This window comes from Cupressus sempervirens, chromosome 8 (genome assembly GCF_028749045.1).
Source record: "Cupressus sempervirens isolate cs-2001-9-10 chromosome 8, ASM2874904v1, whole genome shotgun sequence".
In the NCBI taxonomy this organism is placed as follows: Eukaryota; Viridiplantae; Streptophyta; class Pinopsida; order Cupressales; family Cupressaceae; genus Cupressus; species Cupressus sempervirens.
The window spans coordinates 139,000,966-139,020,367 of NC_143125.1; the positions used below are offsets into that span (position 1 = coordinate 139,000,966).

Genomic DNA, 19,402 nt, shown 5'->3' on the forward strand with positions numbered 1-19,402 from the left:
ATGATGTATGTTTCCAAGGGACCTAGGACCCCTAGGGACATACATGATGTGTTATAATGGGTAAAAAGGGGTCATAAGGCATGCCATGACACATTTTGACCTATTACATGACAAAATACATTCATAGGGTTTGTAGGTCCCTTAGGGACATACATGTTGTGTTCCAATGTGTTGAATTTGGTTAAATGATATCTTTTGACCCATTTCGACCCTTTACATGAAAAAATATGTTCTTGGGGGTCCTAAGACCTCTAGGGACAATAATGTTGTGTTGAAATGGGTTGAAAGGGGTCATAGGTCCATTTTAATCAAATACATAACAACTTATGTTCCTAGGGTTCCTAGGGCCCCTAGAGACATATATGTTGTGTTCCAATGGATAGAAAGAGGTAATAGGGTATCCTGTGATCCCTAGGGACATACCTCTTATATTCCAATGGGTAGAAAGGGGTCATAGGGTATTATATGACCTGTTTGACACATTACATGATAATATATGTTGTTAACGGTCCTAGGACCCTTATCATTATGTGTGTTGTGCTCCAATGGGTCAAATTTTGACCCATTACATGATAACATATGTTCCTAGGGGTCCTAATACCCTAATGCCATACATATTGTGTTCCAATGGGTCAAAAGGGGTCATCAAATACCCTATAACCCCTTTTTGCCCATTACATGATAACATATGTTCCTAGGGGTTCTATGACCCCTAGGAACATATGTTGTCATGTAATGGCTTTAAAGGGTCATAGGATACTCTATGAACCCTTTCAACCCATTAAAATACAACATATATGCCTATAAGGGTCCTAGGACCCCTAGGAACATATATTATCATGTATTAAGTCAAAGGGGTCATAGGATACTCCATAACCCCTTTCTACCCATTAAAACACAAGATATATGTCTCTAGGCATACCTTGACCCTTAGGAAGATATTTTATCATATAATGGGTCACAATGGGTCATAGGGTATCCCATGACCCATTTGGACTCATTGGAACACATGTATGTCCCTAGTGAGACTCGTAGGAACATATATCATCATATAGTTTATTAACTTAGGTTACTAATATATATAATATATAATAATAATATATATAATATATAATAATAATATATATTATATATAATTAGGGTATCACATGACCCGTTTGGACTCATTGGAACACATGTATGTCCCTAGGGGGACCCCTAGGAATGTACATCATCATATAGTTTATTAAGTTTTTTATTTTCTTTTTTATCGGTTAGAGGCCAAAGCCAAGATTTATTATTATTATTATGTGTTGTAATTTATTATTATTATTAAGTATTAATCTTGAGTAGATTTGAACCCAAGACCTCCCACATAGGAGGCTCACAATTTACTGTTGTGTTGTAGGCTCTTGCCTATATAGTTTATTAACTTAGGTTAGTAATATATATAATATATAATAATACTATATATGATATATAATTATTTAATAAATTATTATAATTATTTAATAGTATATAATAAATTTTAGTAACTATATATAATAATTGTCCCCCCCCTCCCGCCCCCTCCAATTATGCTATAACTATATTATACTAGGACTTGATACAACTTAAAAATTGGTCCCCCTTTGAGTTTGGTAAATAAAAATCAATATTCATCTTTAAAAATGGTCCTAACTCCCTTTACATTTGAATTTGGTGCCATAATTTGGGAACATAAATCAGATACCCGTTCTAAAATCGGATACCTGAGTAGGCAAGGTATTACATTTTTGGTTTGGTACCAGGATGGGTGGGAAAAAAGTCAAAGCACATTTTGAAATGCTTTTAGGTGTTTCAAAACTACATGTTTTTCACATCGCCACTTTTTGGCACACCATGATCCTGCACATACCCAGGTTTAATATCACACTAGATTGCAGTTTCCTCATTATGATCACCCATTCAATCCACCAAGGCTCCTTGCATCCATACTATTGGATATGTTATTGTTGTACTTGCTACACACTTCTTCTAGTGATTAGATTGTCATTGTAGGTTTCCTTTTTAAAGTTCATGATACAATTTGTATTCCAAGATGAGATGCTTATCCATATGTACTCTTTTGATTATTGATGGTCCATATAAATTCAGTCCTTGCATATCTAATCAAATAAAAATCATCTGAGGTGGAATACAATATCTTAAAGTCAATAGTCCTTGTAATGCATACGTAGATTAAAAAAATATTTCTTGCAAATGTGAATTCTTTGGTGAATCTTTGAAACTTTATATTAAATTGACTTCATACATAATATCAAGCTTCAAACAAGGATATGGTTGTATCAAAGTCAAATTCATTGCATGTTTTACTAAGCTATGTTCTTGTTGCTACAATTTTGTATATTGGACTTCACTTTATCAATCTAAATTACTTTAATAGATCTATTGCATATATTAATAGTGACAAATAAAAATCTAGAATCATAGTGACTTGTAGAAAGTATGTACGAAACATGACATGGGTTGTATGTTTATATGGTAGAAATCATGCTCAAACACATAAGGGATACATTGGAGGATCTTGATATTTTAAAAGTGATTGTGGTGACTCTATACATATCAATGAAATTGTGTACCAAGATGTATGTGTCTCATGGCATCTCATAATTGTGTACCTTTTTTTTTGAAACTAACTATTGTTGTTGAAATTTTGACTCTCACTGGACACTTTCAACATTCTTCTCATTGAAAATGAACTTGGCTGACTCCACCCTCGATAAAATTTTTGACGAGGACCTTGTTGAAGACATATCATCCTCGTCAAATGAACTTGGCTTACTTTACCTATGATGAGATTTTTGATGAGGACCTCGTCGGAGACATAGCATCCTTGTCAAACTATGATGTGGACACCGTCGAAAATCAAATCTTTTGATGCCACATTTTACAAGCATTTAACCTCTTTTTTGATGCCAAAATTGGCCAAAATTTTGATGCTCGATTTGGTCATCAAAAAATTGAAGAAAGTATTTTGACAAGGGTGTTGGTCAAGAAATCGATGAAAGTTGCATCAAAAAATTGACCAATAGGTGTCAAAAAATGAATACAATTTTAGTAGTAGCATACCATCTAGAGCAGTTGTGGGGGTGCAAATCTTTGGCAACATCTAAAACGTAAATTAAAACATAAAGCTTACTAGGGGGATACTTAGGTTTTTCTTTTCAAATTTCCAAGAGCCGCCCTTGATAAGCTTTACGTTTTAACCAATACCCAAATCTTAGCAAGTGCCCTCTTCATTGGGCTTCTGGCATATTGCCTTTTGAAGATTCTTACAAAAACTTAGTAACATATCATAAATTCGCATTAAAATTGGTTCAAAATTTAGGATAAACTACATAGTGCTAGCTAATTTTTCACCAAAGTAATTATGTTTTTTTAAAATAATAGTCTCCATTTTACTAGACACATTCTTATGTGTTTTTGAAGTAAATAGGATCACTTTGTGGACTCCCCCCTTTTTGAAACCCTTAATCAACATTGTTTTCAAAATAATTTTGTCATTTAGAAAGTAGCTTCAAAGCATTTCAAGTCTTGTTCTTGTTGCATCTTAAATGTTTTAGTGTAACTATCTTAATCCTCATCAATGTTCAAAGTTTGCTAATTCATAAAGAAAAAGTGGCATCTTAAGACCTCTTCTTGATCCCCCATCTTCATGCATAGACAGTGATATGCCTCTTTCGGTTATTAAAAAATGCATATATTGATGATAAATAAATATTAGAATAGAATAGTTATTCTTTAATGATAAAAAAAATGAAGGGATGTTCATTTTATAGTCCATGATGTTTTAGGTTCTACATATGGTGACAATAATATATTACTACCCCTTGTATTCCTTAGTGGGCACATAATTGTGCTACAATCAAAGTGTACATACCCTAAATACTAGTGAGATTTGAGCTTGTGTCATCTCTCTTTGAAGAGCACGAGTTTTCTACCACTAAAACTCAATCTATGCAAGTTAAATGATTATTTCATATATATCCAACCTTGCCCCTTATTCATATTAAAAGAAAAGTCTAAAAAGGAAAAAAAGTAAAAAAGTCTCTTTTTTTATTATAGTATAGTGTATCGCATGAAGTAATATTTTCTATTGGTTTAAACATCACACACTAAGACTTGACTCTTAGACTAAAAGGGTTGATAGTCAAAATTCACTTACTTTCTCCAAACTTATTGCTTTATTAAAAGAAAAGTCTAAAAAGGAAAAAAAGTAAAAAAGTCTCTTTTTTTATTATAGTGTAGTGTATCGAATGAAGTAATATTTTCTATTGGTTTAAACATCACACACTAAGACTTGACTCTTAGACTAAAAGGGTTGATAGTCAAAATTCACTTACTTTCTCCAAACTTATTGTTTTCCTTAATATATGATAGTTAAGAATGACCCAACATTTTGAACAGTGAAAACTTAATTTTATAATAAATATAAACAAAAATGTCTAAAAAAAAGGCCACATGGCCGTCAAATTTAGGCAGATTTCCCTAGAGAGAACCAAATCCTATCGAAGACTTTAGCTTATGTTGTCATCCCGATTCTTGCGCTTCTGTATACTATTACAAAATAGTAGTCTAGATAAACTTAAGACTCTAATCGTACGGCGACAAACCAAGTCAACTTTAGCAGTTCAATGGCTCACATTTTTCCATCTTTATGGACGGTGCAGATCTGTCTCTAATGGCATCTTCGTACCAATCGTTTTATGTTTCTTTTGATAGTTAGAAAGCCCAGTAAACTAAATAAATCTCTCATACAGATCTAGACTACTAAAACAAAACCCTACACATCTTTTGTATATTGAATCAAAGCAAAGGTTTAAGGAAGCATAAAACTTTTTTGAAGTATGACACAAAATTGATTAGATTCTGATAGCGGGCCAAAAAAGCAAGAAAGTGCTAAAGTGTAGAAACAGTGATCACAAAAGCAGAGTCAAATGGTGCCTGACAAATTAAAATAAATATCAGAGACAATTGGTTCCTACAAGTTAAAAATTAATATGACGACATTATGAAGAAAGTGGAGGTTTTTAGAAACCAATTGGCTCCATTATTTTGTATAAATATACACCAACTCTTTTTAGGTTTTTTGTGTTTACGAATGATTCACCATGACAACACTTTGGATGAAATTTTTGTCATTGGCATTATTTTCAACACTGAGTTTAGTGGCTGCAGAGGAAACCGATTGTTCTGAAGATCAAAGTTGCAGAAACAAGAATGAAGCCTTGCAACTCAAACTTGGGGCAATTGCCTCTATTTTGATAGGCAGTGCAATAGGTGTATGCTTGCCTATATTGGGAAGAAGTATTAGTGCTTTGAAGCCAGATAAAGACATCTTTATTATCATCAAGTCTTTTGCAGCGGGTGTTATTGTGGCAACTGGGTTTGTTCATATTCTTCCTGATGCATTTGAGTCTCTTGGTAATCCTTGCTTGAAAGGAGCTGCTTGGCAAAACTTCCCATTTGCTGGGTTCACAGCTATGATGGCTGCTGTTGGGAGTCTTATGGTGGATGCAACGGCTACTGGTTATTATCAACGTGCTCATCTTAAGAAACAGCAGTCAACAATTGGTGTTGCAGATATGTCTGGTGCATTGGCTGAGAATGGTGTTGAGATTGAACATCAGAGTCATCTTCATACCCATGGCGGCACCCATGCTTATGATTCTACTGCTGATGGCTCCGCTTCAACTTTGCTTCGCCACCGTGTTATTTCTCAGGTAAATAGAAACAAACCCACATCAAATTTATAGCTTTTCTAATGTGGGTTATTTGGGTTTAAAGAATTCATTTATGGGCATCTTTTTATTTTGGATTTGATTGTGTATATAATTTTTGTATTGTTGTTTTCAATCATATTCTGTGATTCTTCTTTTCCTTCCTCTGGTTCTTTCAATGGTTTTATAGCTGATCAATCTTTGTGATCAAAGTTATACAATCTTTTGGATTTGATTTTGTAAATAATTTTGTATCGATGTTTTGAATCATATTCTGTGATTCTTTTTTTTTCTTCCTCTCGCTCTTCTAATAGTTTTATATCTGATCAATAGTTGTGATCAAAGTTATACAACTTATGGATTTGATTGTGTAAATAATTTTTGCACGGACGTTTTGAATTATATTCTGTGATCATTTTTTCTTCCTTTCACTCTTCTCATTCTGATGATGAATCATTGAATGTGATTCAAAATTATTTACACAATCAAATCTAAAAGATTATACAACTTTGAGCTTTTATAGATTGTAAAGATCTTTTACAATAATCCTTTGTATTATCATTTTGCTCAAACTAATAAATTCAATTAGGCTGAAAGCCTGCATGTCAATTAGGTAGATGTGCATGTTCTTCAAGCTTGGCGATTGAGCCAGAGATTTGTTGGAAATAATCCACATTTGAAAACAAATAGTGTACCAGTCATAGGTTCAATTGGAAGAGCACTCTAAGAATGGATAGAAATTATTAGGTTTGAATTTTAAATGATATATGAAATTAATTTTATCAGATTTCTACAATTTACTTTGAAATGCATGATTTGTTTCTGGATTCGACTGTGTATATTATTTCTATCATCAACGTTTCAGATCACACTCTGTGATCCATCATCAAAATGAGGAGCTGTGCTCTTATTCAGAATTAAAACTATATTCCACTTCAATATATAAGCTATAATAGTTCTTCTCTATTATGTTAGATCTTTTTATTCATTTATTTTTTATTCAAAGGATGTTTCATCAACAAATTCATTTTAACGCTCTATTATGTTAGATTTTATTTTTTCATTTATTTTTTATTCAAAAGATGTTGCATCTTAAATAGCCTAAAACTGAAACCTCTTCAATTAAAGATCAAGAATCAAGAAATACCCATTCGACCAAATCCATCATAATATGACCTCCTAATCTCTCTCATATGTTTTATGAACTTGTTGATTAAGATAACTTATTATTGTGCTTTCTTTTTTATTTATTTATGTACTCTTGCTTCCCCTTACGTATTAAAAATCCTTATGACTACTGTTTCATGAACAGATCACCTTTATTATCTCTAAGTTTTCATCTAATTTCTCAGAAAATCTCTCAGATTTCACATTCAAGCTTTGTTATGGCTTCATCTAATGAAAAAGCTGACTGTTTTATGGAGCAGGTGTTAGAGCTCGGAATAGTTGCCCACTCTGTGATAATTGGAATATCATTAGGAGCATCTGAGAGTCCCTGCACCATACGCCCTCTAATTGCAGCTTTGACATTCCATCAGTTTTTTGAAGGAATTGGGCTCGGAGGATGCATAGTTCAGGTGATAATTTGCTATTGTTAACACCAAATTGGAAATATGATTGATTGATGTTTTCATGATAGTCTAAAATACTTATTTGATGATAATGGACAGGCGAGGTTCAAGAACAGATCAACAGCGCTCATGGCGTTCTTCTTTTCAATAACTACACCGCTTGGAATTGCAGTGGGAATAGCAATTTCATCAACATATAATGAAAACAGCTCAACAGCTCTAATTGTTCAGGGAATGTTTGATGCAGCTTCTGCAGGAATTCTGATATATATGGCATTAGTTGATCTTCTTGCAGCAGATTTTCTTGGGTCACGAATGCAGAGTAAGATTGGGCTCCAATTGTGGTCATATACTTTTCTTTTGTTAGGAATCGGTGCCATGTCTTTGCTGGCCAAATGGGCTTAATTTGCTTAAATTTAGAAGACTATGTAACAGCAATAATGGCATAAACATGAGTAATGCTGTTCATATGTTGTCATTATTACATCATTTTGAAATCAGCAATATATTCAGACCAATTTCTGGTTTTAAGCAAAGGACCCAATGCCTTATTTTTATGTCAGCTCTGCGTAATTTTGCTTTCAAATTTTCAATAGCTAAAAAGATGGGGTTTTCCAGGAGAAATTCGGGTTGCATCTGACATCTAATTGAATTCTGTGTAAAAAATGTCGACATGATATGAACGGTTGCCCTACATTTCAATCAAGTTATCAATATATATAATAATGACGATTCATATTTTGTTGAAAAAATAAATGTTATTTTAACTTTCAGAAATAAATTGATGAGATATCTATACGATGATCATAGCTGTATACATTTGTGCAAAGAATACTCACTCTCAAACATCTTTATTCTCCGCATCTACATTTTCATAATGACTACTTCGTAATTGGAAAGTGTGACCTAGGAATAGTTCTTTACTCAAAAGTTTAAACAAACTTATAATATAGTACATAAAGAAACAAATTCTTGTTTGTACAAATTATATTTTGATTAAATAACTATATAACATGAATATTATTTGTAAAATTGAATATATCATATATTTAATCTTAAAAATATGTAGATGTATTATTTATATTGATAACATTTGATTAATCAAGTATGTAAAATTTATGTCTACAATGTGATGAATGTTTTGGATTCTACATAATATTAGAAATATTAGTAAATAGGATATAAGTTACATGAGATCAACCTTTATTGTTGGGAGAATGTTCTAATATGTGATATTTATCTATAACTTATAAAATCATCTCAAGAAAATATAGACCTATCTATGATCTCATTTGATATAATCTTTTATTTTTGTTGATGTGTGATATTTTAAAATATTTTTCATTATATTCTTCATTATGAAATTGACTATATGACCTCTGAATGAATATTTGAAATCAACATAGATAAGCATTTGAATGTCAAAGTTATAAAGCAGTGCATTTCCCTTAATAAATGAATCAACATTTTCTTAAAATATGTTTTCTTTTGTTGTCATTTGTTATGAATTAATTACACGTGGAATGTCTTTCAATATTAAGACATCACAAGATGCCATCTAAATGTGTACCAAGTTACCTCCCCATGTTTCATAGGAAAATGTACGAGTTCAACAATTGAGTTTTGGTCCAATCCCAATTCCCTTATGATCAAAATCTTATGTCAAAGAATTGGCTTATGATGTGTGTGTGTGTGTGTGGGCACGCGCACACATGATAATCTAAACTAATAATAAGGTAAATGTGTAGAAATAAATGTAAATGGAAACATATTATGATTGACTGTAAATATGTGTAAATTAAAGTAAATGTGAATTAATAAATGAAAAAAAAAAAAAATTGTGTCTTATAAATATGTTGTCACACTAAAATATTTTACTGAAATGAACCTAAAATTAAAGGGATTTTTATATGAATACAATCATTTTTACAAATATATAAATATATAATAAATATCAATTCTTGTATATATTTTTTTTAAATCATTGAAAATAAATGACATTTCATAATCCTTGAATAAATAATAGTGAAAACTTTAAAACTAAAAATATTTCCTATGCTAAAAATTATTTTCAACAAAATAACTTTGTTATCTTAAACTTTTTAAGCTTGAATACTAAATACAAATGTTGTGAAGAGAGAAAGAGATAGATAGACTTTTTGATTTCATTTGAATGCTATAATTTCATGTTTTCAATCAAATGGTTAAAACCTAGCATGTTAGAAACCTCTTACAACACAATGTATTTCATTATGAATTGTGAATTAATAAAGATCTTTCATTATTTTTCTATGGCACTAAGTTTCTCAATGTGCAATTGTGAGATTTCTCCTTCTAATTAATATTGCTAATAGAATGTGTTGAGTCATATTAGGTGTTGAACATCATGCTCATTTGTATCTTCTACAAAAAAATTATTATCTTTAGAGTAATATGAACCAACCATGTGCAACAAATTCTTCATCTACAAAATTGTTCAGAGTGTAAGCTTTCAAAAATTCCATCATTACAATTATATCAAATAAACATATGATTTCTCAACACAACTATTAGTGTACCCCAATTATCCTAATTAATATGCCATGAAATTATCTGGATATGTATTTTAAATTATTCTCTATTTTTGTCCATGTTTTGAGGAACTCATATTTAGCTTTTGTATAATTAGTACAATATATAATTTAATATTAAACATATCTATTTATAAATGCTCAAATCGAACAAAAAGAAAGAGGATTATTATTATGTTTTAAACTAAAAGTAAGTTTTATCTAATAATGCTAAATTTAACCATGTTGGATTCTTCTAAAACAATTTTTCATATAGATATATTGAGCATTAAATGTTGTACATCTTTTCATTATTGTTCCATATCATATATCATATATATTTTAGACACTAAAAATATTTCTTATAGCATGTATCATTCATTAATCTTCTCACAATTAAATTTTACAATAATTTTTTTCTTGATCTTTATAATTAAATGATAACTAATTATCTATTTTAAATTAAATTTTTTATTTTTTGTATTTAACTTTATCACTCATCTATTGAATCCACCTCATTTTAGAAACATCTCATCATTCATAAGTCAAATCCACCTTCAAACAAAATGTCACTTATTACATTCATCATATTAAATTATTTATTAATCATCCTTTCCATAGATTCAAAGTAGAAAATTTATATTTTCAAATGAGTTAAAAATATCATATAAACACCAAAACCACAACACATATGCATGAATGCGTAATGGATAAAATTTCTTAATACTTTTATGTGAACAAAAGATCTTAACAATATTATCCTTATTTATTTAATTTTTTAAGTTTCTATTATGAAAAGGGTCTTAAGACCTCTATTTATTTACTTTCTTAAAAGTTTAGACTTATGTGTCACTAAGTATTTTTATTTATTACATTTTGAATTTGGATGTGTGGGAATGGACCCTAGGGGCTGCACCTAGTCCCAAATTCCTACCCAAACCTACAACTTGTTCTAACCTTGTCCCTAGGGAATTGTTGACACCAATCGTCTACATGGTGGGGTGCTGGTGGAGTTAACAATGGCAACAATTGTGGGCCAGGAGGATAAAATGAGTCATACCATGGCTCTTGGATGGAAGGATGTGGTCCTTGGAGAGAAGATGACTCATGTCCCATTGGAAGTTCCCAGGGTGATCAATAGTGATGAGGGAGTGGAAATTATTGTTCTGGATAGCCTAGTTGATAGTGTGTCTACCAACCTAAAACTTTTCTTGATTGGAAGTCTTTTTTCCTTCTGCCCATTGATTGAGATGGTTAGGAAGTGGGTAAGCCAAAGATGGAAGTTAAAGAGGAGTGTGATAGTTTTGGCCATGTCGGGAGGTTTGTTCTACTTTAAATTCATGGCTGTTGAAGACATGACAATGGTGATGGTCATATCTTGGTCATATGGAAAACATAGTTTGGTGGTGGCTAAGTGGCACCCAATGTTGGATCCAACAAAAAATTGAACATGATGGCACTGGTCTAGGTAAGGCTTTCAAAATTCACACTCGAGTTTTGGGATGAGAGGATCCTGAAATCTATTGGAAACTATTCTGGACATTTTGTTGCTGTAGATATGGTCACCATACAAAGGTCCAAGTTGGTGTTTGCAAGATTTAGTGTGAATGTGGCTATGGGTACTTCCTTACTTGAGTCTATTACTCTAAGCTCTAAGTGGGGTAAAAAAGTGCAACCCATCATTTATGAAAATCCAAGGCTATTTTTCTAGAAATGCTCATCATTTGGGCATTTCATTGTTGATTGCAGAAAGATAAATAAGTTGGTTGCGGAGGAGATAATAGGGGAGAAGGAAGTGGTGTCTGTTCCTTTGGACATGAGACAAGAAGGAGTTGCATCACTAGATAGAGGGGAAAGAGAGCTGGAAGGGAAGGGGAAGACTTCTTCACCTAGGAAGGAGCTAGAAGATAAGAAAGTTACTCATCAAGGAGAGATGTAGAGTGTCAAGACAGAAGAGGAGTCCCACCAAGGTGAGGGGGAGTCTTCTAGGGCAAAGGCTTCTAAGAAGACCTATGAACTGGAAGGGTACTTGGGAGGGTTAGAGGTAAGGGGAAAGTTTCTATGAAGAAGAGACTCTACCCTTTCTGCAAGGTATCAAAGAGCTCGTCAGTACCCCTTCAAGAAAGATGGTGATTGAGAAGGTATTCGGGGATGACATATATAAGGCTTTGGAGAGAGGAAAAACAAAAGACTCAGAGGAGGGGGAGGTAGCTAGAGTACTTTGCTGGAGTGAAGATGATGCAGGAGCATCTTGCATGGGAAAATTATTGGAAAATTAAAATAAAATAAAAATAAAATAAAATAAAAATTGTGGAGGAGAGAGAAAGTGACAAAAATTAGAGGAGAAATAATAAAAAATAAAAAGGAGAAAAGAAAGGAAAAGGTGATTTCTATTTTCGAGGTGCATAGGTGGCATAATAGAAAAAAATAAAAAAATAAATGGTTGTCATTCCATTTATCGAGGTGAGTGGGTAGAATTCTAGAAAGTTATGAATATTGTAGAAAGTTTTGGAAGTTGTAGAAGGTTGTGGAGGAATTCTAGAAGGTTGTGGATAAGTCATGCATGGGGTGGTAAGTGCCTATTTAAGCAAGGCATATGAGCATTTCTAAATCAAGCTCAAGGGGAAGCTCGAGGAGTAGAAGCTCCAGAAGGAGGAGCTTGAGGAGTAAAAGCTCAAGGGGAAGCTCAAGGAGAAGCTCGAGAAGTGAAAGCTCAAGGAGTAGAAGCGTGAGAAGGAGAAGCTTGGGAAGGAGAAAGCTTTGGAAGGAAAAGCTTGAATGTGTGAAAGTTGGAAAGTGTGAAAGAGGAAAGTGAAGAGTGAGTTTTCTTGAGTCTGTGGACAGAGCGCCGAATGTGAGGCAATTTACAGCAGGATTATGGTGGAGTTGTGAGTGTAGACAGAGCGCCGAATGTGAGGTAGTTTACACTTGGATCTTGGATTAGGTTTGTGAGAAGAGCTAGTGGTTGCGGTTTAGAAACAAGGAGGTTGCTTGGTAGCTTGCGAGCACAAGTTGAGATCTTAGAGGTTTCTACTAGAGTGTGGATCTGGACTAGCTTGGGTTTGGATTGGATCTTGAGAGATATTGTTGCATTCTTGGTTGTGATTTGGTAAGGGTGGTGTGACCCTTTGTCAGTGGTATCAGAGCATACCTTCATCAGTGGTATCAGAGTGTACCTACATTAGAAGAGGTGCCCCCAATTCCTAAGAAGGTGGAATTACTAGCCTCATTAGAAGAAGTGGAAGGGAAATGGAAAACATAGAGAAGATAGACAAGAGTATCAAAGAAATTTGAGGTGGTATTAGAGTTAAAGATGGGTGTAGGGAAGTATGGGAAACATAGTAGAACAATGAAGCAGATGGTAAGGGAGGTGGCTAGTGGTAGGTAGACTACCTTGGAGTCCCTGAAAAAGGGTAGAAAATGATCATTCTATCATGGAATATGAGGAGGTTGAATAGCTCTCAAAAGCAGTAGCTATCTAAACTAAAAATTGATATCCTTTTGATCTAGGAAGTTAAAATGACTATGGCTAATTTGAAAAGTATTGTTAATTATGTTTGGCCAAGGGCTAATTTTTGTTATAGTGAAGCAGAAGGAGCATAAGGAGGTGTGGATACCTTCTAGAACCCAAGTGCTAGTAAAGGAAGTTTAATTCACTGTTCTAGATACTATCTAATTACTGAATATAAGAAGGGCGATAAGACATGGAATATTGTCAATGTTTACACACCTAATACTAGGGAAGGAAGATATTATCTTTGGGATAAGTTGTCTATCTTTCTCTCTCGCAATATAAACACCTTTTGTATGGGAGATTTCAACTCACCTCTGTATCCATCAAAGAAGGTTGGAGGAACAATGAATTTTAATGACAGTATGAAGGATTTGGCTGAATTCATTAATATAAATGACATAATGGATATGGAGATGCATGGAGTGATGTTCACCTAGTTGAACAATAGGAAGGGAGTTGACCTTATCCAAGTCAAATTGGATAGACTTTTGGTTCTAGCTAGATAGAAATACCTAACTTCCTCCTCTCTATGGGATTACCTAGGATAGTCTCAAATCACACTCCCATCTTTTTTAATTGGAAAGAAGAGTCCCATCGGGATCCAAGACCTTTTAGATATGAAATTCGCAATCCCATTCTAATTTTAACACTAGGGTGGTAGAGTGGTGGGGGATCTATGTGGAAGGAACTACTATGTATAGAATTTCTGCTAAACTAGAGAATGTTAGAAGAAATGTGCAGCCATGGAAGAAAAAATATTTTGGTGATATCTTTAAGGTTAAGGTGGAGGTGGAAGAGAAGTTAGAAGAGCTTTTGAAAGCTATGGGGGATGAACTTGCCTTGGGAAATATGATTCAGGAGGAGGATAAATGTAGAAAGATCTGGAAGGAGACAAGGATTAAAGAAGAGACCTTCTAGAAGTAGAGATCTAGGGTGTTATGGCTCAAGGTGGGTGATAGGAATACTTCATTTTTTCATAGATCTGCCTCAATTCATAAAAGAAAAAATACTATTCATAATGTCAAAGATGATAACAATGTGAAGCTTACTAAAACTAAAGATATAGGAAATTGGGCGACTACTTCTTTCAAGAACTCTTATTTGGAAGAGCAGAGAAATATCAGGGAAGAGGATAGAAGATGGTTGATTAATTCCATGCCCACTATGATCTTGGCTGAAGAGAATGAGGAACTTGCAGAGTTGGCCATTGAGGAGGAAGTCTGTAGAGTTGTCTTCTCTATGAAAGCCTACAAATCCCTAGGACCCAACGATTTCCCCTGGCGTTCTTCTAGCACTTTTGGATGTTATTAAATTGGATCTCCTTTGGGTGGCTCATGACTTTTTTAGAACTAGGAAGCTTTTCAAGCAACTTAATAAAAAATGTATTGCCCTGATCTCGAAGGTTATAGACCTAGGGTTCCTCTTTGATTTTAGGCCAATTAGCCTTTGTAACACTACTTCTAAGATTTTCTATAAAATTCTGGTGAATAGGTTAAAATTGTTGTTGCATAAATTCATTAGGAAAACCTAGAATGGGTTTATCCTAGGATGCCAAATCCTTGATGCTCGCATAATAACTCATGAAATTTTGCACTCTATGGAGAAGAGTATTAATCTAGGTATGGCTTTGAAACTTGACATCTCTAAAGCTTATGATAGGATTAAATGGATTTTCCTAGATATGCAATTGGTAAAATTGGTTTTAGTCAAAAGATTATAAGTATGGTAAAATCGATGGTTGAAGCTATCAATTACTCGATGATGGTGAATGGTTCATCTTGGAAGAAGTTTGGCAAGGAGAGGGGACTAAGATAGAGTGACCCTATCTCCCCCTATTTGTTTATCATGGTTGCTAAAGTTCTAGGAAGGGTGTTCTTGATAAATATGGAAGGGGAGGTGATTAAAGGTATTATGCCTAAATCCACGCTTCTTTCAGAGGTGATCCAAGAGATTGTGCACAACACCTTCCTAAGTGGGGAGTCCTCAGTGGGTGAGGCCAAATCTTGAAAGTCTGTGTTGGAGATATATGCAATCAATGAGGGATAGAAAATTAATTTGGACAAAAGTAAGGTGTTCTTCTTCAACACCTCCCTAATATACAATAAATGATTGTTAATATTTTGGGGTATAATACTATTGTGTTACCTAACATGTATCTAGACCTCCCCTTGATGGTGAAAGATGTAAGTAACAACTTTTGGAATTGCATTCTGGAGAGGATGTGGATAAGAAGTTGATTGGGTGGAAAGGTAAAACTCTAAGTAATGCAAGTAAGCCTCAACATTTGATTTCCTCCCTCCAAGGGTTACTTGTGTATTTCCTATCACTGTTCAAAATTACTTACTGTATGGTAGAGAAATTGGAGAAAATACAATGTAACTTCCTTTGGTCGGGAGGAAGTGAGAAGAATAGGTTAAGTTTGGTAAATTGGGATACGGTTTGTAAACATAAAAGTAGAGGAGGCTTGGGAGTAAAGAAGATATCTAATTTGAATAATGTACTTCTCACCAAGATGGGGTAGAACCTAATTAAGGAGGAAGCCAATTGGTGCAATATTCTGAAAGCCAAGTACCGAGGAAATATGAAATTCACTCACTGCACCTGGAGAAATGATCTCCCTATGGGATCTAAGATTTAGGGAAATATTGTGAAAAACAAAACCCTTGTGAAACATGGAGTTGCAACAGAATGCTCCAGTTGGAGGGGACCTATTAGAAGAACTAAATGTTCTACTAGAAGGGTATAGAATCCCAAAAATGGATCAGAATGATGAGTTCATTTGGAAGGCCACTTCAATGGGGGGGTTCTCTATTAAATTTGCCTAAAAATTAATGTTTGATAAAACTTTGGAACCTGATCACTAGGGGAATATGTGGTTCAATCATTTAATCCCAAAGATTAATATATTCTGGTGGACCACCATCCATGGGAAAATTCTCACTATAGATAACCTTATGAAATGGGGTTTTCAATTATCCAATAGATGCTATTTGTGTAAGAAGGCAGAGGAGAATATTACTCACTTGTTCCTTCATTGTAGTTATGCTTCTAATATTTGGGGGAGGCTTTTATAGAAGTTGGAGGTGAATTGGGTGTTTAAAAAGGATCTGATGCAATTTGTGGAGAATTGGCAAGGCCCCTTTGCCCACCCCCTCCTTGTCAATTTGTGGAAGATTATCCCCCCATGTTTGTTGGGGTATTTGGAAGGAGAGAAATAATAGGGTGTTCAAGAATGAAGAAAGAAGTGAGGAGGTTGTTGAGGACAATATCTATAAACTTATGGTTGAGAATATGAGTTGCAACAAGTGGAGAAAATTGATGTTCACCACTAGCATGCTGGATGTTAGAGTGGCCAAGGGCTAGACCTTGGAGGAGGGGATAATAGAGATTGATAATTCTAATCTATTAGCTAGGAAAAGGACATGATGGAAACCCCCACCTGCGAATTGGGTTAAGCTCAATTTTGATGGTGCTTCCAGAAAGGAGGGCTCGGCGAGAGGAAGTATGGTCAGAGATAGCAAGGGAAACATGTTGTTAGTGTATTCAAGACAACTAGGGAAAGTGTCTAACAATATTGTAGAAGTGATGGCTCTTTATTGGGGTTTTAAATTAGTGATAAGCATAGGATGGACAAATGTGGAGATTGAAGGTGATTCAAAAATCATTATAGAAAATGTTAAAGGTAACATGAGGGAAGGATGGCCCATTAAATGTGTGATAGAAGACATTAGAGACTTATTAATTATTTTAAATAGGTTCAATTTGAATCATATTTTTTGGGAGGGAAATAGTGTGGTAGATGGAATGGTGGCTTTAGGCCTAAATGTGAAGGGACTAAGACATTGGAGAGAATTTAATGTCTTGCCAAACTTGGTAAGAGATTCAGTGAATCAAGAAATTAAGCATGATGAATCCTAGCTGGAGAATTATTTAAAAATTTTGAGACCTACTATTGAGTTGGTGGGTAGGACAAAATTATGAAGGATAGATGGCTAGGAGTGATGGAAATGGATAAATTTGCATGGCCCAAAAAAGAAAGAATTTCGAAGTCTGACATGAAAGGTTTTTAAATGATTTTTCTATTCATGTTCTCATATGCTGGGATGAGAAAATATCCAAATTTAAAATGGTTAGCGTGTATTGGGAATGATCAAAAATATTGGGAGAAAGATAGAGGTAGTCGACATGTGACATTAATTTCTACAAGGGATGCTACTATAATTACTAACAATAATGGTCATTATGTTCTCTTAAGGGATATTTATTTTTTGCCTAAGTGTGAAGTCATTCTTAGCAAGTGCATTTGGCTTTGGAAGGAGAAGAGAAGTTTAGGAAAAATTGCAGAGATGGGCAGTGACCTTATGCGTATTGAGTCTTCCATGATAGAGGAGAATATGAAGAATTCATTGGTGTGGTACATGCTGAAGGAAGGTGGTTTCATTCCATTTATGGAGGCACTAAATGGGTATGATGAAAATTGTTCCTTGCAGTTTGTCAATTCCTCGAAGGACCAAAGAGTCACAATAAATGGCAGCTCATTTCACATCTCTAAGGAAGTCATCTCACTGGTGACAGGTTTGGCTATGAAGGGATGGAAATGGAAAAAGGTGAAAAGGGTGGCTGACAAAGTGAGTCTACAACACTTCTTCTTGGATGCGGAGGAACCTATTCTACATAGAGGTGGTTTTATGCAGGAGAATCTCCCTGAGCCATGGAATGAGGTCTATTTGATGTTGATGAAGTACCTAACTCTGGAAGGGAGGTATGGTGTCTGTTAGTACTACCACTTTCCTCTCCTAAACCATTTTCATCACCGTGATTTAATTTCCATCCTGTTCATTCTGTAGCATGATTTAGTGGATATAGTTACTGATGTAAAGGAAAAAATGAGGAACGATGTTAATTTTACCATTTTACATCAAGGGTTAATATTCCAGCTATATAAATTTCACCTTGCCTTGATCCCCCCAAGATCTTGGAGATTGATATTCTTGCCCACCACAACCCTCAGACCCAACTGGTTCCCCTTAAGATCATAGGTCCTAGAGCCCCTACCCCCACAACCTTCGCCTAGTGGGTCCCCTATTGAACTGAAGCCCACACCCTTGGGAAGAAAAGGGAGATAAGTGAAAGGGAAAGAGAAGTAACCAGAGGAGTTGGAGGATGAGGGGAGAAGGGGTAGGAGGAGGTCGGGGAGAATAGCAAAGTCCAATGCTAAGAGGAAACTAAAAGTTGGGCCCTCACAAGAGGAGGAGTCAAATTCAAAGGACATAGGTTCTCCCAAATGAAGGATGAAAGAGAAGGTGTTGAATTTTGGGGAGGGGAAAATTGAGGAGGAGGAAGAGGAGGTTTTAGATTCCTCTCGGTCTAGCTTAGGAGAGGGGATGAAGGAGAAGAAGTAGATGTCTCATGTTTCAACTGCCATTGGGTTGGGGTGTGTGGACTTGACTCGGGACAAGTTCCCTAAAATAGTGAATAGAGTGCCCTTCCTTATAGTAATTTCCTCCCCTATTAGGGTTTCTTGTAAGGATAACACCAACCCCTTAATTGTGCAGGATGTTACTATGGTGTAGGTAGATGGCTTTCCTAGTGACATGCAGGAGGTCAACATGGATATCAAGAAGATGGTTGACAATGAGGTGTGAGAAAGAATTCATGCACTCGAAGAAAGAATGTGCCTTTTGAAAAAGTTCACTATCAAAGTGACACATGCTATGGCCACCACACTTCACTTGCTTAAAGAAAGGGAGGGAGATTTGCCAAAGGAGGACTCCAAAATGTTGTTTGACTTCCTTGCAAAAGATTGGGCAAACATCCTCCTAGGGAGGAAGGAGGCTAAGAAGCCTTAATGGCTCCCTCCTTCTGGTTTTTCATGTTGTTTATCTGCTAGTTGTTGAACCTCGTTGGGTTTAAGGCTATTATGTCTTTGTTTATATATTTTCGTAGCTTTTCTAGTTTTAATACGTGCAATAAGTATGTCATGCTTATTGATACTCTTTTAATTATGTTTTTGAACTATGTTTTTAT

The 19,402-nt window shown here is 34.6% G+C and overlaps 1 protein-coding gene across 1 annotated transcript; it reads left to right on the forward strand.

Moving 5' to 3' along the window:
- Positions 1-5,004: 5,004 nt before the first annotated feature.
- Positions 5,005-7,848, forward strand: LOC149541939 (zinc transporter 5-like). Its single transcript, XM_089796995.1, has 3 exons — positions 5,005-5,744; positions 7,169-7,318; positions 7,412-7,848. The coding sequence occupies exons 1-3, from the start codon at positions 5,133-5,135 to the stop codon at positions 7,715-7,717; spliced, it is 1,068 nt and encodes a 355-aa protein (XP_089653121.1). The 5' UTR covers positions 5,005-5,132; the 3' UTR covers positions 7,718-7,848.
- Positions 7,849-19,402: the final 11,554 nt, after the last annotated feature.